This window comes from Emydura macquarii, unplaced genomic scaffold (genome assembly GCF_026122565.2).
Source record: "Emydura macquarii macquarii isolate MOO-44397 ecotype Brisbane River unplaced genomic scaffold, CSIRO-AGI_Emac_v2 contig_450, whole genome shotgun sequence".
Lineage (NCBI taxonomy): Eukaryota > Metazoa > Chordata > Testudines > Chelidae > Emydura > Emydura macquarii.
In genome coordinates this window covers 11,128,847-11,155,200 of record NW_027130587.1, presented here as the reverse complement: position 1 = coordinate 11,155,200, position 26,354 = coordinate 11,128,847, and the positions used below count along the sequence as shown (strand labels likewise).

Genomic DNA, 26,354 nt, shown 5'->3' with positions numbered 1-26,354 from the left:
GTATTGCAGTGGTTTGGTTTGCCAGTTGAGTCAATCGTGAGTCACTCTGTTGGGATGGCCAACAAGGACTGTAGTACGTAAGTGGCCACCTCTCCATAAACCACCAACATGTTTCGCAAAGGCCATCAAACAGCAGCCAGATGGTAATGGCTTCCGTTCGCTACCCACAATACCTCTTCCTGTGTCCCATATTTAAAGAGAGGGCACACATTTGAAGAGCAACTATACCTTTGTGTCCCTAGGCTGACCCTCATTTGTTCCTTCCCTACCAGCCAGCCAATGCATGTTCATCTGTACGACCAACAGGTCTTCTCCAGGCCTATCCACGGGAAAAACCCCAGGTGAGGTACACCAGGCTAGCAGTTTCCACATGCCGCCTCCTCCACCATTACCACCAACAATAGTCCAATGGGCCCAGTGCTCGTTCTGCTTCTATGTCCACCACCTGTGTATCTGAGAAGACTTCCAAATAATGGAGAATGGGGATGTTCTAATGGCAGTAGAGGGCAGGGATTTCAGTGGTCTATTGTCTATTTTACAGTCTATGTTCCACATGGTGCTGTTAAAAGGTTGAGAAATGTTACCAGTTTTGTGAATCAGTGGCTTAGAGATGAGGCTTTTTATCCACTTTCCATCCCCCTCTGATGCACATTCTTGTTAATATTTACAGCAGGGCTAGTTTGAAGACTGAACTAGCTGGTGAAGAGATACCAGGACATTAGCTGACATCCTTTATGGTGACACAGTGTGATGACTGCACAGAAAGCTGTAAGCCTGTTTCGCTCCCTTTGCCTGAAAGAGACTTTTCATCAATGTCAGAATTACAAATTGACCCCTCTGAAGTTATAAACCCTGAATGTACATATTTTCTTGCCTTTCCTTCCACTTAAACACAAGGCTGTGACCTGAGATTTGAAACTCTCTGCCTCCATTGCCATATGCACACTTTAATGAGTAAAACAGGGACTGCTCACCTTTCGACAACACCTGTCATTAGACTCGGCACCACTCACACTGAATTTTAATCATGTACGATGCCTGTGGCAATGAACAGCTTTGGACCTGCTTAGAATTTTCTGCGGTTAGCAACACTGACACTTGCTGGGGGTGTTCTTAACGCATGATGTAAACAGACAGCAAAGCATTTTCCATTTCCTCAGGAAAGATGTTAAGTAAATTCATGGAGAAAGATAAAGAGGCAGCTGGTAGATTCTACCACTGGAGGAGGAAAAGTGTATTTGGCTCTGATCTTGGTCAAATTATGAGGCAAAAAAATCATATGTCAGCAATAAAGATTTTTGGTTTTTAAAATACCAGAGATTTTTTTTTAAGGATCCAGATCAGATGAGCGAGATGAAGAATGAATACAACTGTGAGATAAATGTAGGGGTTGTCTTCATATAGGTGGGTTCACATATGGAGACTCTGTTTCTGCCTGACAGTCCGTAGATGTGTAGGACTCAGGCTGATATTGCAGCATCCTTCTACAGTAATTAGGTTGTATTAATGTGCGTGTAACTTCCAACAAAACCTGAAAGCACTTAATTTTTTTTTCAAGTTTACCTATGGACTAGTATTTCTCTTTCAGAACTAGTCACAAGCTAAGCTGGAAGTTGTATATGTGAAGTGTTTGAGTACAAAAAAAAAGCTGAACATGCTTTTTTTCACTTGAACACGTAGCTTTATTCCCGGCTCATATAACTTGAAAATGATGCCAGGGATTATGTTCAAACTTGCGTGTGCACAGACCGACAAAGCCAGTATTTGGCTGAGACCAAGCATTTAAAATTTCAACTGAAAAGAATAGTTTTAGAAAACATTAAAAGCAAACGAATGCTGGAGTTTTGAAAAGATTGGCCTTTCCTCACAATGGGAGTTCCACACAGAATCAGGCCCTATGTATTACATTTATGGCAGTTGTTAAGGGAAATCATTCTTGTTATATGTAACTTCATCCAAATCTCCCTGGTAGCGTTAACACTTTCCTCACTCATTCTGCATTATCTCAAGTTGCTTTCTTCCAAAGTAATCAGAATAAGTTGGACACATTGACACCATGCTCTAGTTTTGGTGCTTTGTGTAGGTTAACAAAATAATACTTAATTCTGTTCTTTGATTTACATAATTATCTTCCTGGGTTATTGGGGGGGCTTTTTGTGTGACAGAACATTACGTTACGTCAGACTGAATTTATAAGGCAAAACATGTCAAGCCAAGAGTACTTTTTCATTAAATTCTGCTGGAAAATGGTACATTGTTTGTATTGGAAAATTCTACCAAAAATGTTTCTATTTTCAGATCAGATTTAGAGCTAGTCAGAAATGTTTCTTGAAATGAAAAATGCAATCAAAAAATACTCAGTTTCCCCCAGTAGCTGCTTAGGGTTAGGAAGACAGGTCTTCTGAAGCAACTGGCATTACCAAGTCAGGATACTGGCTGGGAATGGACCACTGGTTTAGTCTGGCAGAATGTGGTGACGTTATTATGCACCTGGCTGGCTTCCATGTAAAAGATCCACAGTGAAAGTACCATCACATGCAATCTTGGCCATGAAGAGGTGCGTTCAAAAAACCACTTTGGTGTAGAATGTAATTCCCAAGGTTAATCGAATGCACCATTAACATTGTCTGCACAATTCAGTAAATGCCATTAGATGCAGGTACTGAGTCACTGCGCCACTAATACAAACATGTCTGCTGCTGTCACAAACTCCCCCTGTGTTGTTGTGAATGCAGCAGCAGCATTGTATCCTGGTGGACAAGGCTGCACTGGAGAAGGGAGAGGGCTGTCTGGGCTAAGCAGAACTGAAGTGCTTGTGCATGAGTCATTTTTGCCTCTTCACTGGAATGAACAAGATACTTCTGTTTAAATGAATATTCGTGGCAATCAGAAGAAGAAAGGAAGGTTATTTAGCAAATGTAGGATGGCTGCTGTAATAGTTCTAATGCGCTCTCTAAGGCAGGGACTCTCTTTGTGTGCGAGCAATGTCAAGCGCTCTTGTGGGTGCTACCCGAATACAAATATTTTAGTATGAAGGTCCCCCCCCCACACCTTTATTCCTTTCTTGAGAAGTCAGTGCTGCAGTTGGGAAGGCTATTCCCAGGGCCGTTCTGGGGCTAACCACACCAATAATTAGGTGGTTATACTCAGGCTGTCTTTCCCTGGGAGCCCCAGGAGGAGACTCACAAAGTCACTCTGGTTTCACTTTGGGTCAGTCTCTCTGCAGCTGGTCAGTCTGCACACAGACAGCAGCAAACCCTTCTCATTGCAACCTGGCACAGTTAAGGCTGTTCTATCTGTCCCTGTGTCAGTATTCTAGCATTACCTAGTGGTTGGTCTATATCATAGTTTCTCAACCTGTGGTACGTGTACCCTTGGGGGTACGTGAGACTCAGGCAGGGGGTACCCGGGGAAAAAGAGTGAAGGGGAGGCAGGAGACAGCTGCCGACTTCTGGGGAAGGTGGGCAGCAGCCCCCTGCTCCCGCTCAGTCACAGCTCCCAGCTGGGAGGCAGGTGGTGGCTGCTAACTTCTGGGGAAGGCAGGCAGCAGCACCCCGCTTCCCGCCGGGTCCCAGCTTCAAGTTGGGAGCCCAGTGGCAGCCTCCTGCATCTCGTGAGCTGGGCTTGCAGCTGGGTGGCAGCCACCCACGCCCCGGCTCCAAGCCGAGGGATAGCCTCCAGTGCCCTGGCTTGAAAATGATCAGCAGCCACCTGCCCACGTCCCTGGGTCCCAGCCAGTGCGGAAGCCTCCTCTGCCCCAGCTCGGATTGGGTGGCAGTCGCCCACCTTCTGGGCTGGCAGCCAGGTGGCAGACCCCTCCCTGGCTCAAAGCCCAGTGCCCAGAAAACTTGTCAGTTTCACTGCTGTAGCTGAGCCATGAAATTAACAACTAGGACAGACCAGATTTCACCAGTTACCCTCTTTTCCTGTCTCTCTCCTGCCCTGCTTCCCTGTCTCTCTCTCACCCCTTCCTCCTCTCAAATCTAGGGCAAAAAATTTGGCACGGCGCTTTATATTTCCCAGCATTGGCATGCCGCTCAAAGCCTCCTAGCTTCAGCCAACATCACCTCTGGCCCAGGTACATACTTGAGTTGCGCACCCCTGGTGTAAAGGTGGTAACCCTACCCACACTAGATCTGACATCTGTCATCTCACGGCCTTATCTACTCAGCCCTTCTTCCAACATATGGCTCCCATTAGTCTGTAAATATAAAATCCTGTGGAAAATTGAGTGTTGGGGTGCTTATCAAAATTTTCAGAAGTTAGGGGGTACTTGCTACTTAAAAGGCTGAGAAACACTGGTCTATATGAACGCTGTCTTAAGCTCAGGCCTTCACCTTCGCTATTTGTTTTGTAAAAGCTTGAGATCAATAAGTTATCCTATAAACTCTGTAGTATATACAGTGCATGGTTGCTGGGCTGCCTGGAAACACTCGAAAACATTTTGTAGGACCCAGCCCTGCACTAGCAGGGAGATACATTGTCCAGGCTAACAGTTCTTCTCCATTTCTAACTTAGAATACATGAGCAATATACCCAGTGAACCCAGATTCCTCTCAATGGTGGCATTGCATGCCACCTAAAACCGCATGACGACAGCACTGTACAAATGTATTGAAGAGACAAGGTGGGTTGAGGTAATATCTTTTATGGGACTAATTGCTATTAGTGAAAAAGACGAGCTTGGTCTCTTCCACCAATAGAAGCCGGTCCCATAAGAGAGGTTGCCTCATCCACCTTCTCTCTAATATCCTGGGGCCAACATGGCTACCACAACACTTTGTCGTGCTGATTTCTCCAAACAGAATAAGGTTAAAACAGATATTTTACAGGAGAACTATTTTATTTCTAGCCACAAGATTGAATCTTTTTTTAATCCTTCCCCCCCACCACCACCACCTCCCTTGGGGCAGGATAAACAAACTGTTTCTCTGTCCTGATCTCAGAGATAGCATTTGACATGCAGGGCTGGCCGGATTGTGGTCTGAGATACACTAGTGCAAAACTGAGCTCATGTCACTGAAATTTAACCAGGCAGCTACAGATTTTTCACAGATATGCCTCCGAGCAGAACTGGGCCTAGTGTATATTAATTAAAACTGACTTAAAAGCCTCAAAAATGACTTATGTTCCAGACAATGTCTGTTACAGGTCTGCTTGTAAGCTTTCCATTTAACAATAAAGACATGAAACTTTTTTATTCCAACAAACTAAACTCTTCCATTATCTACATCACTATTTTACACTGTGACAGATTTATATGGGCTAGTACTGAAGCTACCATACAATCGGTCATTTGAATATTTGGTAATGAAGGTCATTCTTTGGGGGAATTTGCATATTACCCCCCTGGGTTGGTGGATAATTAACTTGTTCTTGAGCTCAGTATTAATTCCACTCTTTGAACAGAGTAGTACAGAGTAATAGCTATCTTCCTGGCCTTACATTCCAGTGCAAGTTTTGCAACTTCCCTTTTAACACAGCCTCTTTCTTTTTTACTTCATACTATAGTATTTCATACCAGCTTTATTCATAAGGAGCCACTGGGCCCAGTGATTATACTGTACGGTGAATTCAAATCATATGATGACTGGTAGGACCAATCAGCAGCCTAAGGAAGACCATTATCACTGGAAATCAAAATGGCTAGTGAAAGAATAGAAATATTAAATATCTGGTCCAGGTGTCTGCTCATCAGCTGAACTCTTAATCATTCTCCAACAAAAGAAATTACAGATCTGTCCCAGTGATGGAAGAGCTGCTCTGCCATATTGGAGCTATGCTAAGGATGATTATGACCCCAGAAAACAAATATATTGGAAAGCGGCAGTATTAAATGTTGTTTTTCTTATGATTAGTTTGTCAGGTCTCTGGGGTGGGGTCAATCTTTTTGTTCTGCATTTGCACAGCGCCTAGCGCAATGGGGTCCTGGTCCATGCCTGGGTCTCTAAGGCATGGATTTTTATACAAATAATAAATCAACTTTTAAACCAGGTTTAGCTTCCCCTTTCCAATTTACTGGGTGTTCCTTGGGATGCATATGCTGAATTTTCATTCATTCACCTCAGCACTTCAACCAGACTTTCCTCTTTTTCTGTACCTCTTTGGGTAGGGTGCAGTGTTTGTGAACGGTGTTGTCTGGACCATCCTGATGTCTAACGTCTTCTGTTAATCCGTTTAACAAATCTGACCGGGCTAGAGGCAGGGAAAGTTTCCCCTCATTGGTTCAACGGGACTCGGTAGTGACCTGGAGGAAGCGACCAGCTTCAGAGGTGAAATAAATCAATCTCCAGGTCCAGAGGCGATGAGTGGCTGGGGCCCACCTGGGGTCATGTCCACCCCACCCCAGATTTACTGCTTGCCTTCTACTGAGCATGCTCTCATGAACGGAGCATGCTCTGTAACATCTGCTGAAGCCACTGCCCTCACTTTGCTCCCCCCCACCACTATCGGCAGGTCTGGGTCGTCTCTGACCATTTGATCCTTCGTTTCTGTCCTTACAGAGAGATAGCGATGGTGCTACTGAGAGCCACAGGTGTGATCTTTGTGATGTGGACATGCGGCCATTGAGAACTGGATAGAGACCAGACTTCAGCCAAACATGAAGATAACTGTCGGCTTTCAGATATGGGCTGTCCTGGCAGAACAATGCTCTCTGCTTCCATTGCAGCCTTTGATGGGGACCTAAATGCGGAGACCAAACAAAATAACAAAAATGAGACACAAAGGGCCAGGTGTAAAACACAGAATTTTAAAATCACCTTGGCCTCTACAGTTGCCCTGCTCCCCCTCCCCCCAGCATTATCATTATCCCTCAGTATGACATCATGGGGATGGTTATTTTTGTCGTTGTTTTGTGTTTATAAACAAATAGCCTTCAAAACATACAAGATCTTTAAGCATAAAAAGAGGAAAGCAACTGTCTAAAATTTCCCTCTGAGTCACCAATAAAGCTTGACCACGAACTGACTCCATAGATCCGGGTAGTCAGGATTTTGTTAAGCCCTCCATGGAATTCCTGCATTTTAGGCACTCAAATGCACTCTTTCTCCTTCAACTTTCCTTCAAATTCTCCTAAGAGCACTGTCTTCTAGAGGTCACTGATCACAACCTCTTGAACTCCTAAAGACTTCTTGAGCTGCTCTTTCATACCCTTACGAATCACTCCAAACGCTCGTGTCATCAATGGGATTATCTTGGTTCTAGTTTTCCATAAATCACTCCACTTTGGGGCAGAGTTCTTCATACTTCTCTGTTGTCTCTTCCTGTTTCTTGTTCATGTTTCTGTCTGCTGGTATGCAACATTACTTAGCACCACCTTGTTTGTCGCCTTTTCTACAATTACGACAAGCCCGTTTGCCTGCACCGTTCAGTCTATGACAATTGCCAGATCCCATATAATCCCAGCCTCTTCTCTAGAGTATTTCCAATTCAGTGATCGTAACACTGGCGCATTTAAGTCTTTACTTGCCACAGAGGCTCCAATGCTGACGCTTGGTGACCTTACTATTATTAGTGGTGGTGGTGGTGTTGTGCCCTGAGGCTCTACCTGATATCAGGTAGATTTTGCCAGGCTCAAACACACCCACTAAGAGACACCCCCTGCCCCCAAGAGTTTACAGTCTAAATAAATAAGACAAAGGATGGGAGAGGAAACTTTCAGGAACATTGCTAATAACATTAAGCTTCCCATAGACTTCCTCCAAAGGATGAATTCAGGCATTTCCAGATGTGACTGATTTTTATTTTTTCGCCTCACAGATCACACACCTCTCACATCATTGGGTAGGCGATGACAAAATAATTAAGCTCTGACTCAATCAGTTCTCTGTATCTCCTGAAAATATCTCGCAACATTCGATCCTCTTCTTTGGTGTCGTACCGATTTGTGTAAATCCTCACCTGTGCGGATGAAGTGAAATCATATCTGTAAGAAGTACAGTAACTGGCCAGAATTAAGCTCCAAAGCCCACATACCTAGAAGCCTCAATACCCAAGCCTAATATCTAATAAGAAAGGTCATCACTGGGTTTTTGCTCAGGCAAGACTCCCAGGCCTGTCAGTCAGAGTTTTGCCTTAAGAAATACTGAATGAAAACTTCTAGAGGGGTAGCCGTGTTAGTCTGTGTACAGCAAAAACAACGAGAGGGATACAGAGGACTTCTGTCTCCAGGATCCATATATTCCTGGGACCTGCACATATCTTGGGGGATCTATAGAGGCACAAGCCAGATCTACTAGTCCAGGGACCCTGTTGGTTCTTTGGTAGTATGGTTCATTTAAACCAGTGTGAACACAGCTTCCGCAGGCTGTGGTTTATTGCAGGAGTCTGCTTTGCATGGGGCTCCCCAGTCATTGTGAAAGAGGTAACATCTCAGGGCTGTGTAATTTTGGAGTAGTCTTCACAGGACTGGTCCAGGGAGATCCATGTCTGAATGGTCCTCTCTCAAGTGGATCTTGGAAATACATGTATGGTTCCTGCACTTCCTTGCAATCCTTTCCTCCTGTGTGTTAACAGTAACCTTAAGCCAACATGCAGAGGAGGGGGCTGCATTACCCGGTTCATAAATTATGCTTCTACTTGGGGATTTTTGGGTGGGACTGAACTTTTGAAACACAGATTTTACCTTCAAGGTCCGCAAGGTGCATTTCCCTTCTGCTTGATTTTGTAAAAGCCTCTCCACAAATGCAACACTGAGGAAGGCCCAAATTTTTAGGAAGAACAACTTCTTGCATGACCACACAAGCTGCAGCAGCTCCTCATCCAGTAGTTCATGGCTGTTGTTGAATTCGAGCGTTAATTTCTAGAAAAGACAAATAATAAATTCCTATACCGATGGTCCGGGTGTCCTGCTATTGCAATTGCCATGGGATTCAATCAGCAAGTCTTGCCTTGTGCTGCTATTGAGACTGACTTACAGGCAGGTAATTTTTTTGTATCTTGACACTTATGTAACTTATAATTCTAGTATAATTGCACCCAAAGGCCCTAATCAGAATGTAGCCAGATTGTGCTAGTCATTGTACATATATAGCCCTTTCCACAAAGACCTTCCAACGGTGACAGCAGATGCATTAAATAATGCTCAGAGTCCCTGTAATGTGTAATTATATGAGGTTGCTACGGGTATTTCCAGAGATCAATTCTAGGGCATTTATTTTGATGCCCCCCAAACATTTGTGGGAGGCGGGGGAAATACTTATAATTCAATACTTATAACCAAATACAGATTAAAGGAACATTGTGATGTGACAGTGCTTTATGCACCAGAAAGAAGTTAACAGCAATCACTACTCATAGATGCAAATAACTATTTTCAATCTTTAGCCACAGTGAATGTCCGTCAATAGACGTATTATACATCTATTTTTCTCTTCATACATATTGATTTACATGTTAAACTGAGTATAGAAAATGTAAGATTATAAAGCAAAATCTTACATTGATGCATATACTTACATCTAGGAAGATCTCAAAGCACTTTACATTCTCATATCCAAGTCGTTTGAAAGAAACACTGTATCTTCACCCCTCCACTAAAACACAGCCACCCCTGTGGTACATGGTTGCTATTGTTTAAGAGGGCGCAGCAGTTTATGGAGAGGAAGTGAAGAACTGTAATCTTTTTGTAGCTGGGACCATCTTTTCTTTGGGTGTGTACAACACATAGCTCAGTGGGCCCAATTGGGATCTCTAGGTGCTAGCTCAGTGCATTTAATAATTAAGAAAAAGTAGAACAAGGCATCCAACTGAAGCTGATGGAGGAATTTAGATAGGCAGAATGTAATTAGCTAAACTGGACTCTGGTTGAGAAGCTGATGCTCACATCTCTTTTGAAAAAACTTCTCTGTGGAGCTTTAATGGCCTCATATGGTCAGGGTTTCGCTTTTACACTGACAGTTTGGTACAAAGCCCACATGGCCACGGCCACCTGGCTAGATTAGTGACAAAACAGTAAAATGTTGCTGTTCCCACCATACCTGCAGAATGTGCTTGTAGGCTGGTAAGAGATTGGTGAGGGTCGGCCTCATCGACCAATCCGGGTCACTGAAATAGCAGCTCCGTAGACTGATGCTCCTGAGTGGGATCTCTGCTAAGAGTATTCTGGCTAAACTGTCATGCTTCATGACTCTTTCAAAGAAGAAGTTCACTTTCAGTTTGGGTGCTCTCTTGGCTAGGTTGGCCCAGGACATCCCCCAAACCACCTGCCCATGAGGGTCATGGATGTGGCACTTGATGTTTATGGTCCAGAGAGAATGGGCGTTGTGCTCGCACAGTATGTCCAGCAATTCATCGGAGATGCAGTTGTAATTGAGAGTCAGGATGACCAGGTTGCGGAATGTGGACATAGTCTGGTGGAACAAGGGGCTGCTGTAGATGGAAAGATGCTGGCTGAAGAAGTCTTCTATATTGATTTTGGAGGCAAGACTTTTGTTTTTCAAGTAGCTCAAAGAGTTCAAAAGCTCGCAGCCTTCTTCCAGCGTCACTCTTGCTCCTTTCAAGCTGAGATGAACAAGATGCGTGCCCATTCTTTTCAGAAAAATAATTAAGTTCTTGATAAACTGATTCCTAATTATGTTTTTCCAGACCAATCGGTCCAACTCCAGGTGCTGAATAGTCAGGGATACCAGACGGCTGTTACATTTGCCCAAGCGTGAGAGAAGCCCCCTCATAGTCACTTGAAATTTTCGGGTTAAGACAGCATTGTAAGGATTCAGGAACTTGATCTCTAGGTGTTCCAAGTACTTGCCGAATCTCTTGACGTACCACAGAGCAGATTCAAACTCAGACGTGTTTGACCTGGATGGCCGCTCACTGAAGGTGATTGTTCTGGTTCTCCAGAGAGAGCCTGAGTACATGGCTTGATTCCATTTCTTACAGACTAAAGCAGCCCGAGATCTGTCTCTGTCGTCTAGCCACCAGAACACGTGGCTCAAGCAGATGTTAGGTAAATAGGCCCAGCAACTCTGCTGGGGTTCACAGTTGTTCTCCATCAAGGAGACAGTCAATGAGTTCCTGTTGGGTGCAAAATCAAAGCTTAGATGGTCTCTAGATCAGGAAGGCTGTGGCTAGTTTGTTTAATGTTACTTGATGAAAAACTTCCAAGTGAATAGCAAAACTCCCGTCTTTTTACATCCAAAAGCAACAATACATCCTTTGCCTCTTTACATCCAAATGCTGGTGACCAAATGAGATCTCGGGTCTAAAATTGTGATCTAACCTAAATGAAAAGAGAAAAGCAATGAACAGAGTACAATCCCACCAATAGCAAAGGCACTACTTCAGCTCCTTGGCCTCAATAAAGTTTAAACATCAAATAGTAAAATGATACAGAGGTTTCAGTATCAATCTGTTACATTTTATGTCTCTGCACACGCTAGAAACTCCTGAAAAATACCAATAAAATTGAAGACGTCTCTTGTCCAGGGGTCAATTCTTTCTTGAAGCAAGCTGTGCGCTTGTGGCTGTACAAAGAGTTGCTTTCCTTTGCACTGCAAAGATTAGCAGCATCGACTATCTAAATCTGCTGATTTTAGCTCTGCTGGGTTAATAGCACAACCGATTTCAGGTGGCCCTTGAAAAACCTGCCGAAGATTTTCAAAATATTTTTGAAACTGCTCCATTGAAATGTCCTATCCAGTGAGTTAGGAAAATAACCATTAAGTTATTCAGCCAACAGAATGAGACAATTATTCAGGCCAACCTCAGTGTTCAGGCAAGCTCTGACAGTCAGGAGACCTGTTGCAGAGTGGTAAAAGTAAGAGACAAGAAACGCTTGCGATGCAAGAAGAGGTTAATTACCCGTTCTATTTAGGAGGCATTCAGACTCCAGCAGCCTGTCTCCTCTGATTTGCCCCCTGCTGGGTTCAATGATCACTTTGCCTCTTCCCCCACCCTAGGCAGCTGAGCCATTGCCAGGGAGCAAGAGGTAGCCTTTGTGATGTCATGGGCACCAACTTGACTTCATTGCAGGTGCAGCCAGTTGAGTGTGATACACTGTGAAAGCAAAGGGGAGGGAAAGATTTATTCCTTGGGGGTTCAGTGTGAAAAGGGAATCTCAGGGCTGGCTGCAGTACATTCTTCTCTCTCCCCCACTCCCAACCAGTGATGTAGCTGGAAGCTGAGCGGCAAACAATAAAGGAAGAAAGTGGGTCAAAAGATGTAACAGGCACTAGGAACTGCAAACCTCATGTCTGATGATTTGGGGAATTTATGTGCAACTTATTCCAGTTTGATTTTATGGTATCCTTATTTCTTCGGCCATGTCTACACTAGCACTTACGTTGGCAAAACTTTTGCGCTTAGGGATGTGAAAAAACTTTCATCAGCCCTTTAATAGACCTGGATATAACTTCTCTCCCTCAAGACAAAGGTCTATGGCGAATCCCATGTTTTGTTAGTATGTTTGCAGAGAAGCAGATCTGGAGAATAAATCTGTTTCTACCTAAAGCAGCCTCACAACCTACAAGTCTTAGCACTAAAATGTTTCCAGGAGAGCAATTGGGGTGGGAGAATGATTATTTTCCCAAACTTCACCTAAAAACCAAGCTCCACCCCCTTGTGACACCAAAATAAGATGCCACTCTCAAGCAGGTTGTGTGGATCTTTCTGCTGTGATCACCTCTCCTCTTTCCTGAATTTTATTGTCACAATTAGGTTTCAGAGTTAATAAAATTACATGAATGGGAGCCATTGTCTGCTCTCCAAGCTACATTTTGAAGATTTTATTTGCAATCATAAAGGATAGAAACTTGACGGTTTCATTTCATAAACAGGCTCTGAAATGCAGGTCAGAGTTTTTAATATCAATAGAACTGAGCCAAAACCCAGCTCAGATGAGAGGAGAGTATCCATTAGCTTTGGGGAGTTCCAAACACAGATCTGATTGCAGCCTGAACCCAGATTTTGTTGTTGTTGTTGTTAACTGTCTTTTATTAGACACACACAATGATCACTCGCATAGAGGGCAGTCAGATAAAGGACCAAATTCTGCCTTCAGACAGAGAGACTTAAGTGCACACGTATATCTTAGGATGCTGTAGATACAGAGCTGTAGCACTCAAAGGCTGATCGAAGCAAGGCAGATCCAGGTCCCCTGTCCCTTTCTTATAGAGAAAATTCCCTGAGGCCAGGGGAGGTGGGAAATCGGTCTGCAGAAATCTGAAGGTAAGGAACACAAAGGAGTTTGAAATAGTGCATATGGGGGTTTTGCTGGGAGTGATGAGATGATATGAAAGGAAACGTTTATGCAGATTTCTGGACAGAGATGTATTGGATGATGGGATAGTCTCCTGACAGGAAGTGGTGGAAGCACCATCACTTTGGGCTTTTAAAATCAGAGCACACACAGCTGTAGAAAATGTTCTGCACAGTCCAGTTCCTGCATGGGCAAGGAGTCTGGGCTTCTCCATCTCCAACTTCTATGGTTCAAAACTCATTGCATCCACTTAAGCTATATATTCTTCTGTGATGGTATTGCTATATTGTGTAATGTCACTAGATGTCAGCAGTGAAAAGAGAAGCAATGTAAAATGTAATTTGGCGATTGAGGGCGAATATCCTGCTTCCCACCACAATCCACCTTCATTTTCAAAAGGAGGATAAAGTTTAAAAAAAAATCTTATGGGCAAATGGCTTAAAAGTGAGTCTTGTGTACTTGAGTTATTTTCATCTGCAGCAAAATAAACAGTCTGGTTCTCTGCACCTGCATTTTCTGTGCATTAAGCCCTGATATGCAGCACATACTGTACTATACATGATCTGATTCAAACCCTTGCCACTAGTGGAATATGATGTTAAAATGAGATTCCACACCCGCTTCTGTTCATTATGTTAAATAGCTGTATGGATTAAAACTCATTTTGAACAACAAATCCAGCTGTTCTTACTCACAGGAAGCTCCCCTGAAGCCAATGGGAGCACTCTCTGAGGAAAAGCTGCAGGATTTGGCCCAGCACGTTAGTAATAACTGCAGCAAGGATTTTCAAAGGGCAACCTAAGGTAGTTAGGCACCCAGCACCCACTGAATTTCAGTGGGATTTATGTGCCTAACTCCCTCAGGGCCCCAGCTTGTGTGTCAGACTCAGAGCCATTCTATGCAAATATTGTTGACCCAGAGGTGCTGCTTGTGGTAAAACTGTGGTCACTATTACTCAAAGCATGCATAAATCTACCCCCGAGTTAGGTCACTGTCAACCACCTAACCAGGTCTGTGGTTTTAGATTGCTGAAAAATTACAGCATTCACAGCAACTTAGTTGCAAATGTGTCGTTTTTGTTTCAGTGTTCCCTCTGCATGATTTTTTAAAGTGTGGCTCCTCCGACCCTTGCAAACAGCAAACTCCCACTGTGCAGATAGATTCCATCTCACCTCCCTTGTATCTTGAGCCCAGGTCAAATGCAACTCTTGGTTGCAACAAACGTAGGCACAGAGGAGGTTTGGGGAAAGGGCAGAGGAAATCTTAATGACGACGACAGTGGTCTTACATTTTATACAAACATTGGATGATTGCAACGTGCTAAACAGGGATCACATCATTTGTCTCTAAAGCATAGCTTCTTCTGGGGGGTGAAACAGAGCAATTATTTAACAATGCACAGCAATGCTGCCCAGAAGGTTTGACAGGGTGCAGAAGTGCCAGCAGACAGAGTTAATTCACCTGCTCAAGTCTTCTGCAGGTGTAGAAAGATGGCTAATGAGAGAGGAGCTGGCCTCATTAGGTGGTCAGATGCCAGCTATGAAGTGAGCGCCTTTTCCCCTAGTAGTCTGGTCACATTAGTGTTGTATCATGTGTGGGAAGAGCCGGAGGCTGTGTAGCCTTTTTGTGAAAACTAGTTAATGCCTCATCTGCTCTTTGAGAGAGAAGTCTAGCTTAGTAAGAGGCATCTTGTTTTTGCTTTAGATTCTGTGGGTTGGTTCCATTTTATGGGTAAGAATAAAATAAATTCTTCCCTAACTGAAAGAGCAGTGGGTGTTTAGGTATGAACTGTAACTCGCTAAACTGGAGTTTGGTGAGGACAGTGGTGTTAATACTCTCTGCTCTTATAAAAGAGGGAATTTCATGATCCCTGCATTTAAGAGCTGAGCATTTATGCTCAATTATTCAAAATATGTCTCCATCTCCCCTCCCCAGCCCAATTGCTAGTCTGAGGCATGGGGCCAGATCAGCGATAACAAGTCAAGTGTCCTGGTGCTGATTTGAATGGGTGAGGTCCAGAAGACGTCTGTAACAGCTAATGGTTGTCCTTAATTATTCATAACTAGGCCCTGCCGATAATGGGAACTTGTGTAAGTAGAAGGGGAAAACTAGTGTTTGTGCTACAGGCTGGGCCAAGAGCAGGTGACTAGGGGATCACTAGGGGCTAGTGCTATTTAAAAAGGACAGACGGCAATCCCCACTCAGTTAGATTCAGTGCAAGCAGGCAATGTGCAATCTTCCAATGAGCCAACCCTTGGTTCGCTTTATCTCTTACAAAGATCATCCTGCCTGAGGGAGCCACACCCAAAAGCCAGGAGGGGAAACCTGAGCTGATGGGCTAGTTCTTTCCTGTTTTTACTTTCTAGGTGTGTCACTTAGATATAGGGTGACCAGCCCTCCTGGTTTTATAGGGACAGCCCAAGGTCCAGGGCTTCCCCCCCCCCCCGTCTTATATAGATGCCTATAACCTCTCCCCATCCTCTGTCCGGCTTTTTCACACTTGCTATCTGCTCCCCCTACTTCTACTAACCAGCACGTGGGAAGGAGGCTTCCCCCGCACAGACCTGTCCAGTCTTGTCTCTCCCCCCCCGTGGAAATTAAAACTGCAGCGCTGGCCCATGCAACACCCAGCCCGACCCCAGGCAGGCTGCAATGCGCGGCCGTGACTGTCCTAAGTAACTTGCACCAGCCGCTCCGCCCAGCTGCAGCCTATCGAGTCAGCTCTGTCCCGGGGGGCCCATCCCAGCCCCTTTTCCCAGCGCGAGCGGGCAGCGGGAGGAGGAGCGCCGAGGGCGGGCGGCCAATCGCAGCGCGGGGAGGAGGCAGCGCGCGATTTTGAACCCAGAGGCGCTCGCGGGCCGGGCAGGGGCGGAGAGGGAGACGCGGCGCGGCAGCGGTGCAGGCGCGGGGCCGGGGGGTGAGTGCGGGGCCTGGCGGCAGCGCTGCTTGCTTCCTCCCCGGGGCTGGGCCGTGGGCGCGGGGCGGGCTGTGGGCTCTTGGGGGAGGAAGCTGCCGCCCTGTGGCTGCCCGGCTGCTGCTGGGGGGGGGGCTGACTCCTGCACCCCCCCGGGCAACAGCGGTGTCGCCAGCAGCCGCTGCGGGGCGGCCGGGGATGTTTGCTAGTCCCCCTCCCGGGCTGCTCCCGCCCCGCCGCCGCGCACAGCCCGGCCCTGTCCAGAGCGAGAACAATGGATTTGCCAGCCACGCCCTACCCCTGCTCAGGCTCTGGCGAGAGGGGACCAGGGCCCTGGCCTGGCGCTCAGGAGAGCTGGGCGGGCTGGTCCTGCATCTGGGTGACGTCCCGCGCCGTGCCTCAGTTTCCCTCTCTGCCCAATGGGGAGATAATGAGACAGAACCTACTTTTCATCTGCAGAGGGCACCGCGCGCTCTGAACGCGGGGGTGGTGCCATCTGAGCTCAGTTACTTGCCTGGTTTTGGTCTTCAGAGGGTGTGTGTGTGTGTGTGTGTGTGTGTGAGAGAGAGAGTGAGAGTGAGAGACCCACACACCCAGGGGCAGCCACAGATTGTGCCTAAACTTTCCAGATTAGACTAGATGATATGGTGCTCCCTTCTGGCATTAAACTCTGACAGTGCGCCTCTGAGGGTATTTTTGAACACTACTGTAAATAACTGAAATTATGGAGGGACTGAATGTGTGCGAGCCCAGAGGGATACAGCTGTGGGGTTGGTTATTTGTTGCCTGCATCCAGTGGGGACTGCATAGGCTAGGAGAACTCCAGTAAAAAGACATCCAAGATGGGTACTTGGTATTCACTATACTTCCTAAAGTCTGTTTGTTGCAAGACACTCCGTGAACAATAACAGAAGAACTGATGCACAGGGCCACAGCTGTGTTAGACAGCACTGGGTACAGAAGTGTGTATTCTGCAAGAGAGTAGGTCATGAACTTAGCCAGAGCTATGAAGATACTGTCAGGGGAAAATCAAAGTTAAATTTTATCAAGTGACTTGAAACTGTATATTATTGTCTTTAACACCCAGAGATGACACGTTTCATAAGATAAATACGCTTTATTACTAGCAGGTTATAATTTAAGTGAACTTGCTGTGTGGTCAGACAACTGTGCAAAGAACATAGCATGGGACAATGACTCTTCCATCCCCCTTGAGAATCAGAATATAACGGGAGAGGCCCTTTGATCTGCACTTCACTCATCTTCACACTTCACTGTGGGACTGCACACAATAAATTGGTCCCTCACCACTTCTTGGCAAAGATTTAATGGCTTGCTGAAGTGAGGCCTCGAAGTGCTTGCACAGGTTTCTGGAGAGCTGACTGGTCACATGGTGCAGATGTTGCTTCATTCCCATGTGTAAAACTGCATTTAAAGAAGCTAAATCTATATTAAATGCTTTTCCGCTATTACTGGTTCACATAAGTGCAGTCGATGAGGACCTGTTGCTGGAGGAGAGGCGGTCCAGGAAAGTGTGTATGGGCAGGCCTGCTGACAGGAATTCCAGGCTCCAGGGCAGAACAATCCCACCCGGTCCCTTCTGCCCATGGCCCTGCACTCATTCCACTCTTGCTGCATCCCTCCACCTCCCATCCCTGGGTCGTCCTCCTCTCTTCCACACTCTTCCTTTCCCCAAATAACCAGCTGGAAGGGGAGGAGGGATGCAGTGAGCAATAGTGGTGGAGGCAGGCGGAGAGGAAGGATGCATGTGGCGAGTAATGGGGGGTGAACAGGGAGGGGGGATGCGGCTGCAGGGAGGACAAGCAGAGAAAGGGGGGGCTGGATGAAAGTAGAGGGGCCAAGTGAGGAGGTGGGCTGATGGGGAGAGACATGGCGAGCAGGGCGGGGGACATGGGCAGAAGAAGCAGGACCAGGAGCCAGCTGCCCCACCAGGAAGCTTTCACCCCACCGCCTGTGGCCTGGGTGATCTTAAAATTGCCTGGTCCCTGGGCAATTGCCCCCTTTGCTCCCCTTCCCCCCCCCCCCCCCACTGCCCTGTCGGCAGACCTGTGTATGGATAGGACGATATCGACAAGAAACTCTTTACTAAGATGTGCAACATATTTTTTAAAAAGTGGAGAACTCCTGCATTAAGATGTCATTATGCTTACACACTACAGTGCATTTATTAATGTGCAATGGAGTATTGAGAAAGCCAGGTCAGTTTTATCTCAGATCACATTTGGATGCAAGCGCCTTGCTTTTCTGAAATGGTTTCCTTATGAATTGACACAGTTCAGTAATTCACCATGGGTGTATTGCTTATTAGCAAGAGTAAGTAATTTAAAGATTATTTCCCAAAAAATAATGTTGAGCAAGCCACTATACAGAAACAGGAATACATTGTCTGTTAACTATACTATAACCTGTAACAGATCTCTTCTGCTGCTAACATCATTCCCTCTTCATTGTGTGTGTGTATGTGTACATACCCTACTGCAGTTGTGACTTAAGTGTGAGCCTTCAGCTAGTGGCTTAAAAGGGAGATACCAGGAGCTGTGCTAAACTTTCCTGGAAATTGTATACTGATCTAATTAGCCATGTTCCAAATGTAAAACATAATCTCAATCTGAGTGACATAACAGAGTCATGCGATAGTCAGGTATTCATATCTTCAGTCTTTTATAGTAAGCTTTGGTCTCATGATTCACAGGGGCTGACGTCAGTAGCTGGCAATAGGAAATGGAGGGATAATGGGCCTGTGGGAGGGAGGGATGTAAAATCAGAGTGGTGTGAAAGACTGGCAACTTCACTGAACAGAACCAGAAGCCCCAAATATTGTTTGGCTAGTAATGAAGCACTTCTTTTAGCTGTCAGAGCTCTAACCAATTTCGTCTTCCACTTGTCCTGCATAAGGTCCCTGGGGAAAGTCCCGAAAAAACCAAACCATAAACAGATAGTCTTCTAAAAAAACATGTGTAGCTACAGAAATGGACACCATTTCCTGTTTAAATGAATCTAGGATGGAAACTTTCTCAGCCTGGTACTCTTGCTGGTCTCATATTTTTGGCGGGGATTTGGGAAATGTGTGGGTCCTTTCAAACTTAACCTGTTGAATGCGCTGAGCGATATGTTTATTGTCTGGATTGATTTGTGTCGGGGCTGTGTTCTCATTTGTTGCATAATTTTTCACAGCTTTGTCTGATCTTCTTAAAAGCAAGAATACTCCGAGAAGTGAAGAGTAATGGCATCTGTGTTCCAAAGTGTTGGGGCTACAGTTGGCTGGAGGAACCAACAGCTACTGGGTGACTTTGCGAATGAGAGCCCCCTGCCTGACAAATTTAGAAAGAGGCCTTCTTCAAGTGCTCTCAATACCCTCCGCATGTCTCTGAGGAAGCGAATGCCCTTAAAGCAAGTAGAGATGAACATCAACGAGAATCCAACGTGGGAAAGTCTGGAAGCGAAACAGAAGCCACAAACCTTACTGGCTATCACAAGAACAGCGAAGAATGCCTTTGGAACAGTGTCCCAGGTATTTACCCTTGCCATGTACTGTAGATGGCAATTCAGTTCGTAGCTTGGTCTCGTTTTTCAGGATTAATAATACCATAAAGATCAGGGCTGTTAAAAATGTACAGCCTTAATTAGACTGCATGTGGAGAACTGGTCTAATCTTTAAAGCCTGACCTAAACCCGACTAGCCAAATGCTGACCCAAGCCTGCGTGTTGAGTTGTTTTCAGACTCAACACTCCTCTCTCTCTCCCCGCCCCCACCCCACTGAACTTGTGTCAGTGCCACTGCTGCCTCGTCCTGGGAGCTCGGGGGCCTTTGTGTTCCATCTCTGGCTTCCTCCTACCTGCTGGGTCAGTGTGGCTGCGTGTCCCTCTCCCACTGGCCACCGCTGCCTTGCTGCACTCTGCGCTGCAGAGCGAAGGGCCCTGTAACTCATCAGCACCTCACCCTACAGCGCGGAGGGCACAGAGCGCACAGCTGCCACCGTGCCAACTCTACGGGCAGGAGGAGATGATCCGAGACTACCTGACTTGGCCCTGAGAGTGTTGGGCTGTTTTCAGACCTGACCTGGACGTGTATAGTCAGGTCCCTTTGGGTTCGGGTAGGTTGCACGGCTCTAGTTTGGAGTGGGAAGGAAAAATATCAGAATAGCAACCCTGGGCCTCCTGGAATTTAGTTCTGGATTGGCAAAGGAAGCATGCTGCTCTAGTTCAGTGTTACTAGAGGGAGGAAAGGCTCTAGCAGCAATGACAGACATGCATCCATCTTTGTCTAAGCCTGGCTCTAAAAGTTGTAGCTGGGGTTGAGAGTGAGTGTTCACGTGCTTGGATTTTGTTCAGCTGGCAGGTTGCATTCAGCCATTCATAATCCTAGCTATGTCTGCCTTGCAGAAAATACAGACGACCTGCCGAAACCGCACGCAATGTCTAGTCACCCCTCCAACTAAAGCCTCTGCAAGAAGTGGTGTCACTAGCTCTGCTAAGAAGAGAAGCACTCCAGCTCGAACGCCTCGTCGGAAAAATAGGCTGGCCACTATCTCCACCCCACTGTCCGGTTCCAGATGTACCCCTGGGTCCAGCAAGAGAGCTTCCCTGTCATCCGGCTCTGCAAAGAAGTTGGTGGGGAAAGAACGGAAGAGGTTTTCTTATTGGCTTGGAAAGGAAACTGTCCCTCTCCGGAGATCAAGGAGAGCAGCGGCACTAAAGAGCCCATATTCATCACCTATGCCTGCCAGCAAACAGAGGCAAGCTGCAGTCATTTGTAATGCTTATTGCTGTTTTATTATTGTGACTAGAGTGTCTGGCTATATGAGCGGCTGCAGCTGAGCCCTACTAATCTTTCCCGCTGAAACACTGTGCTGTTATAATGTTTAGGAAGGTAATAAAGTTGTTACGTGCCCCTATTTAGAGAGAGAGAAAGCTCTGCATAAAACCAGGCTGTGGAAACTTAATTTTGCATGATGAGAGAACAATAAGCTCCCCCCTCCACCTCCTAGTGGGAGGGTGATATTAAGTTTACGTCATGTCATTAATTATGCTGGCTCCAGTCTGGCGTGAGTTAAAGAAATTTTAATCTTCTAAATTGTGCACTGATGCTGTTTGTTTGGTAAACAATCACTTAGATATCTATTCATCCTCGTGGGCTCTGCATTTCCCAGAATTATTATTTCTATTGTGGTGATATCTAGGGTCCTTCTCCATGACTGGGGCTCCTACTATGCTAGGTGCTGTACAAACATAAAGATGGTCCCCTGCCCTAGAGAGTTGACAAAGGGTTGTGGAGGGAGGGGAGGGGAGTGTTATTTCATGAAGCACAGAGATCACGACTTGCCCAAGGTCACAGGTGAAGACTGTCAGAGTTGGGAGTTCAATGCACACCTGCTGGATCCCAGTCCAGTGCCTTAGCTATGAGACCATCCTTTCTAGATATGATGTGATGGAGTTAGGGCTGAATACTGGGATGCGGAGATATACAGAGCTGTGTAAGTAGTAGAACCCTGGTTCTTGAGGCTTAAAATTTGACTGGACAGACCACTAGGGTGTATACTGTAAAGATACTTTTGCAGTGGTAGGGGGCTGGGCTAGATCACCTATGTAATATTTGGATCCTGTAACTGCGTACTGTACTACTTTCTCCCTTCAGAGAGTTTGACTGCGAGTTAGATTCACTCTCTATGGGAATTCGCCGGCTGAAACGTCTTTCTCAAGTGTTCGATGATGTCATAGTGAGAGAGGAGAGGTAAGTAATTTTGAGATCAGGGGAGAGGTTCATTTCCCTTCTCTAATTCTACCTGTGCCGCAGAGGATAGAACTAAAGATTCACCGCTGCAATCTTGAGTCAATGATACTGCTAAATATAAATTAAATGATCCTTGCAGCTCATAATGAAGATGAATGAGGGCAGTAGAAATGCCTTAACTGTAAGGCAGCCTCTCGTTGCTTTTAAGACTCTGTATCGTTAGAAATCTGTAGGCTAGCTTGCAGCTCCACCGAAGCCCGTAACAAACATTCTCCATGATTACATACTGCGTGCTGTAAAATCAGAATCCTCTCCACCACTCTCAGCCTCTGATCCCGTATCTTGCATGGTAACTCCTCGCAGCTGTTGTGGCTGGATTAATAGCCCAGAACGAGGCCAAGGGAGGCTTTGTAGAATCTCATCATATAGACACTTGATTTTCATGTCAATAAGATTCTTTGAATGATGGCTGAAAACTTGGGGAACTTGAGTCTGCTTAATCACACTAGTATATTAAAAATATTCAGATCCAAGTAACACCTTGGATTAATTTGGCTTGTGCATTTGACAACAGTGTATAGTCAGTATCATAGTTTTCTAGCGGAAGGTGTTCCACACACAATCGTGGGAAAGAAAAACACTATCAAAAAAGGGAAATAACTGTTAAAGTGGCAGGGTGACTTGGAGACAGGTGTATTCACTGAAGCTGCTCCTAACTCACTTTGAAATTAACTAGATTTCAAGTTGAAAGGCCTGAATTGTTCAGAGGGTCATGGGCTTGATCGAAATGGCATCAAGATAAGAAAGTTGTTATGTAACTATTATTGTCCAACCCTAAGAAAAAGTCTTGATGTGGGAGCCTTTCTTTTATAAGAGAATTACTGTGCAAGAATTTTAGTTCTTAATTTAGCTTTTTAAATGTGGCAGTTGGCTGTGTTTTTATAATAATTACCTTATTTAGAATAAGCATCTTCAAAATGAGCGTGGTGAGAGTTTTCAAATTAAAAAGTTTGGTGCCACAGTGATCTCCTAAACCTTCTTAATTTAAGTTCCTCTTAAAGAGCACTTGTAATTAAACCTCAGACTTCCAGCTTAGTTCGACGTGGATCTGGTTACCAATTCTGCAACATCAGGAGACTCTATCTAGAGTACATGGCCCTATCTTGCAGAGAACAAAAGCATTTGGATGTAGCTTAGCACTGCATGCTTTCTAGATAACTTGCCCCAGAAAAAGGCTTATGGAAATCCTGCAGAATTTCAATTATTCCTTTCTACCCCAATCATCTTTTTTCATATGGGTCACATTTTCTGCTGATCAGGTGTGAGCACAAGTTGCCAAAAGTCCTGAAACAGTCTTGTCAATTAAATGATTGTAACCATTTCAGTTCACTAAAGCCTCATTCCTAATATTCTTCCATCTGTTAGTGATATGACAGTTTCTCTCATTCGTAACTGAAGATAGTACCAACCAGGTAAAGTTGTTCTTAAACTTGTTTAGAATATAATTAATTCACTTGCATGTGGCTGAATGGAGAAAAACTGCTGTTTGGTTCAAACAAGTATATACAAAACTTTATTGGGCACCTTAAAAAACCAACAACATACTATTGTGCGGAACCACTAATGCTTTCTCACAATCACCAGGGCTGTGCATCCTTCTTTCAGCTGCAGTTGTAATAGGGGCAGCCAGCAACCCAGCTTCAACTGGTGGATTATAGGTCACTTAAAACCTTGTGGGTTTGCACTGAAACATCAGTTTCACTTCTGTGCAAAATAGCTGTTTTTCTCACCCCTGACCAGAAAGCTTCTGGTACTAATGTTTCGTCACTTCAGTTCTCACTGGTTACTCACTAACACTGAAACGTATCCGAAAAGTGTTACTCTGACTTGCCTAATTTTGTGTGCATTTTACCATTCTTAATGTCTAACTGTTAAGACAATATTGCCTCAGTAGCAGGAGTTAACATCATCTCGCTGATGTTAAATATGGCAATTGCATATAAGTGGATCTGGAACAAGCAAGGTTCTCCATTGTAAATTTCTAAACATTGTCTTCAGTGTCACTTCTCCACACCCTCCCATTAACAGATTTGCTATGGTAATTCCTTAAATGCTTAAATTATCTTCACTGCAAGCGCACTGTGACATCTTTAAATGGTTGTACAATTGTGTTGAAGGTTTGTACTCTGAACTTTTTTTTTTATTTAAAGGGAAAAAGGTAGTATGACTTGCTCCAGGTGTGGGCTTAGGAACAAATACAGACACAGTGGGGTGTGACTGCCTGTAGTATTGCATGGGAGGAAGTGGGGGAACTGTAACCACTAAATTACAAGCTGGCTCAGCAAGTTACTTGCCATTTTAAATGGTAATGCATGCTACTTACACACTAGCAATTCACTTCACTTTACTGCATACTTAGGGTGAGGGTGTGTATCTCTCACTTGCTGGTTTTGAAGATCTGTATTTCTGTTGGAAAAGCCCCTCACTTTTACAACTGAATATATTGGTAGAGGATACCATATTTAGCAGCTCTAAGGCAGAGACTAATTCTACCAATAGCCATGAGTAGGAGTCTGGAGTTTTTTTTTCTCCAAATAGGCCCTGTGCAGATAAACTTGCATAGACAATAGCGCTTTTATTTTTAAACTCCGTTTCCCTCACCCTTCACAGAACAACCACTGACCTAAAAGCTACATTAGTTGTAAACAATCCCTTGTTCCTATGACATTTGTTAAACGTTTAAGCAAAATGAGACCACCTCCCATTAATGTTCTTTTTACCTTATGTATCAGGCTGCTTAATCTGTCTGCTGCTAGTGTTGACCACGCACCGTAGTGGATTAAAAAGTTTCACTTCAGTCACATTTTATGGCCTTCACAAAATCTACTCAGTACACCAGGCACACGTTTTCCCTGACTTCTGCCCTGTTCTCATCCAGCAGCTTGTGTGTACTGAACTGCCCATTACTCTCTTGTATTAATTGCACTCCTTTATTCTCTGCAGAGAACAAGCGATATCAAATTATCGGCATCTCATGGTACAAAACTTGCAAGCTGTGCGTCGGTCTCGGAAACCCTCCCAAGCTTCTTTCAGGAGGCTCCAGCATGCGGTTGGCACTTGGACAGACATGGCCTTAAACCGTATTAACAATTCGTGAGCCGGTGAAGGATTATAAGTATATATGGGACTTGGGTGGGTGTATTTTCTGTTGTCTATTGTGAATTTAAATGCTTGTGCTTTGAATAAGCTATTAGCCATTTTTATACTACCTTTCAATTCAGCTCAGGTCTTTCCTTTTATTCCTATTCCTTCCTTCTCAGATTTCTCCTTCCAAGGGTTCAGGGATTATATTAAAAAGAGTATCACCTGACAATCCCCTATGGGATTTTCAGCAATGGAACAGTAAACTGAACTCATTTAACCAGCCCAAGCATCTGATACTTCCATGAGATACTTCAAATGAGACAGGCTAATGAATTGATCTTTAGGGCTGGGCAAAATACTACTGCATGGCTTTAGCATCAGTGTCCTAATCTGTGAAATAGGGATACTTGCATCCTCCAGCTCACTCGTGATGTTGAGGATTTGTTTCTACAGAGCTTTGGAAACTAGAAAAGCACCAAGGGTTAGGCTTTTCCAAAGTACATAAATGTAATTGAATTTCAATGGGATTTAGTGGCCTAAATCCCTTGGGTGCTTCTGAAGACTTTATGCTGTGTGCCAAAAACACACAGACTATGACTTCAGTTACTGAAGTTGACACTGGGGGTAACTAGAAATCATGGAATTCTGTAGTTACTCCAGCATGACAATGGCATTTAATATTTCCAAAGTAAATTAAGATAAACAGAATCAAGACAGCTTTAATTCTGAATGTGTGTGTCCACACAGGGATTTAACACTGTTTAATCAACTTTAAATTCACACCTTTGGTTAACTCAGATTAATTTTCCTGAATGTGCCTATGTAATTGAAGTCACAATGTGTGACCCCATACTGTTCACAGGGTTTGCCTAGCTGATGTAGCTGTTTCATTCTGAACTGTTAACAGCTGGGCTTCATTTCTCTTTCATGCTTCTGCTATAAGACATCTCAACTGCTGAGGTAAATAGTGCGCTTGGAAAATGTTCACACAACTGATGACACTAACCGTTTAATGTATTAAAGTTGGAAGAAACATTTGTTGCTAACATTAAAATGTTGATACTTTTGTGCAATGGCCCTAGGTGTTTCTAACCTTGGCTTTTTATGCTATCATATGGATTTGGGCTAATTAAAATCAAGGGGAGTAGCCAGGTGTGTAGCTGAGGGGCAGGATTTGACCCTCTATTCCAAAATGTGGGTTCTGTCCATCTCCTTTTTATTCTCGAAGCTCAGCAGGCTATTCCTGCCTTACATCAAGGGAGGCTTTAGCGCTCTGTTTTGACTAAATGCAGGGTAGATACCAAATGGCGCAGTTAGTTTTGAGCAGCTCTGTCCTGGCATTGTAA

General features: G+C 44.7%; 2 protein-coding genes across 3 annotated transcripts; one reads left to right on the top strand and one right to left on the bottom strand.

The window, feature by feature from the left end:
* Positions 1–7,773: 7,773 nt before the first annotated feature.
* LOC137146433 (F-box only protein 39-like) lies at positions 7,774–10,994 on the bottom strand. Its single transcript, XM_067537695.1, has 3 exons — positions 9,981–10,994; positions 8,627–8,803; positions 7,774–7,902 (listed from the first exon to the last, which is right to left on the bottom strand). Exons 1-3 carry the CDS (start codon positions 10,992–10,994, stop codon positions 7,774–7,776), a joined length of 1,320 nt encoding a protein of 439 aa, XP_067393796.1.
* A 4,984-nt stretch (positions 10,995–15,978) lies between these two features.
* PIMREG (PICALM interacting mitotic regulator) lies at positions 15,979–26,284 on the top strand. Of its 2 annotated transcripts, XM_067538006.1 has the most exons (6): positions 15,979–16,115; positions 19,308–19,644; positions 20,517–20,869; positions 21,769–21,864; positions 23,290–23,336; positions 24,868–25,004. In XM_067538006.1, exons 2-5 carry the CDS (start codon positions 19,357–19,359, stop codon positions 23,318–23,320), a joined length of 768 nt encoding a protein of 255 aa, XP_067394107.1. In that variant the 5' UTR covers positions 15,979–16,115; positions 19,308–19,356; the 3' UTR covers positions 23,321–23,336; positions 24,868–25,004. The 2 variants fall into 2 exon arrangements, with proteins under 2 accessions (XP_067394107.1, XP_067394106.1); XM_067538005.1 differs by lacking the exon at positions 23,290–23,336 and having other exon boundaries at positions 24,868–26,284.
* Positions 26,285–26,354: the final 70 nt, after the last annotated feature.

What these genes read in the sequence shown, in the direction of transcription:
- PIMREG (XM_067538005.1), top strand. Translation starts at nt 19,357, where the DNA reads ATGGCATCTGTGTTCCAAAGTGTTGGGGCTACAGTTGGCTGGAGGAAC. An exon ending in ATGCCTGCCAGCAAACAGAG is followed by an intron (nt 20,870 to 21,768) that starts GCAAGCTGCAGT and finishes TTCTCCCTTCAG; the next exon opens with AGAGTTTGACTGCGAGTTAG. An exon ending in GTCATAGTGAGAGAGGAGAG is followed by an intron (nt 21,865 to 24,867) that starts GTAAGTAATTTT and finishes TATTCTCTGCAG; the next exon opens with AGAACAAGCGATATCAAATT.
- LOC137146433 (XM_067537695.1), bottom strand. Translation starts at nt 10,994, where the DNA reads ATGGAGAACAACTGTGAACCCCAGCAGAGTTGCTGGGCCTATTTACCT. An exon ending in CCTACAAGCACATTCTGCAG is followed by an intron (nt 8,804 to 9,980) that starts GTATGGTGGGAA and finishes TGTCTTTTCTAG; the next exon opens with AAATTAACGCTCGAATTCAA. An exon ending in GCACCTTGCGGACCTTGAAG is followed by an intron (nt 7,903 to 8,626) that starts GTAAAATCTGTG and finishes TCATCCGCACAG; the next exon opens with GTGAGGATTTACACAAATCG.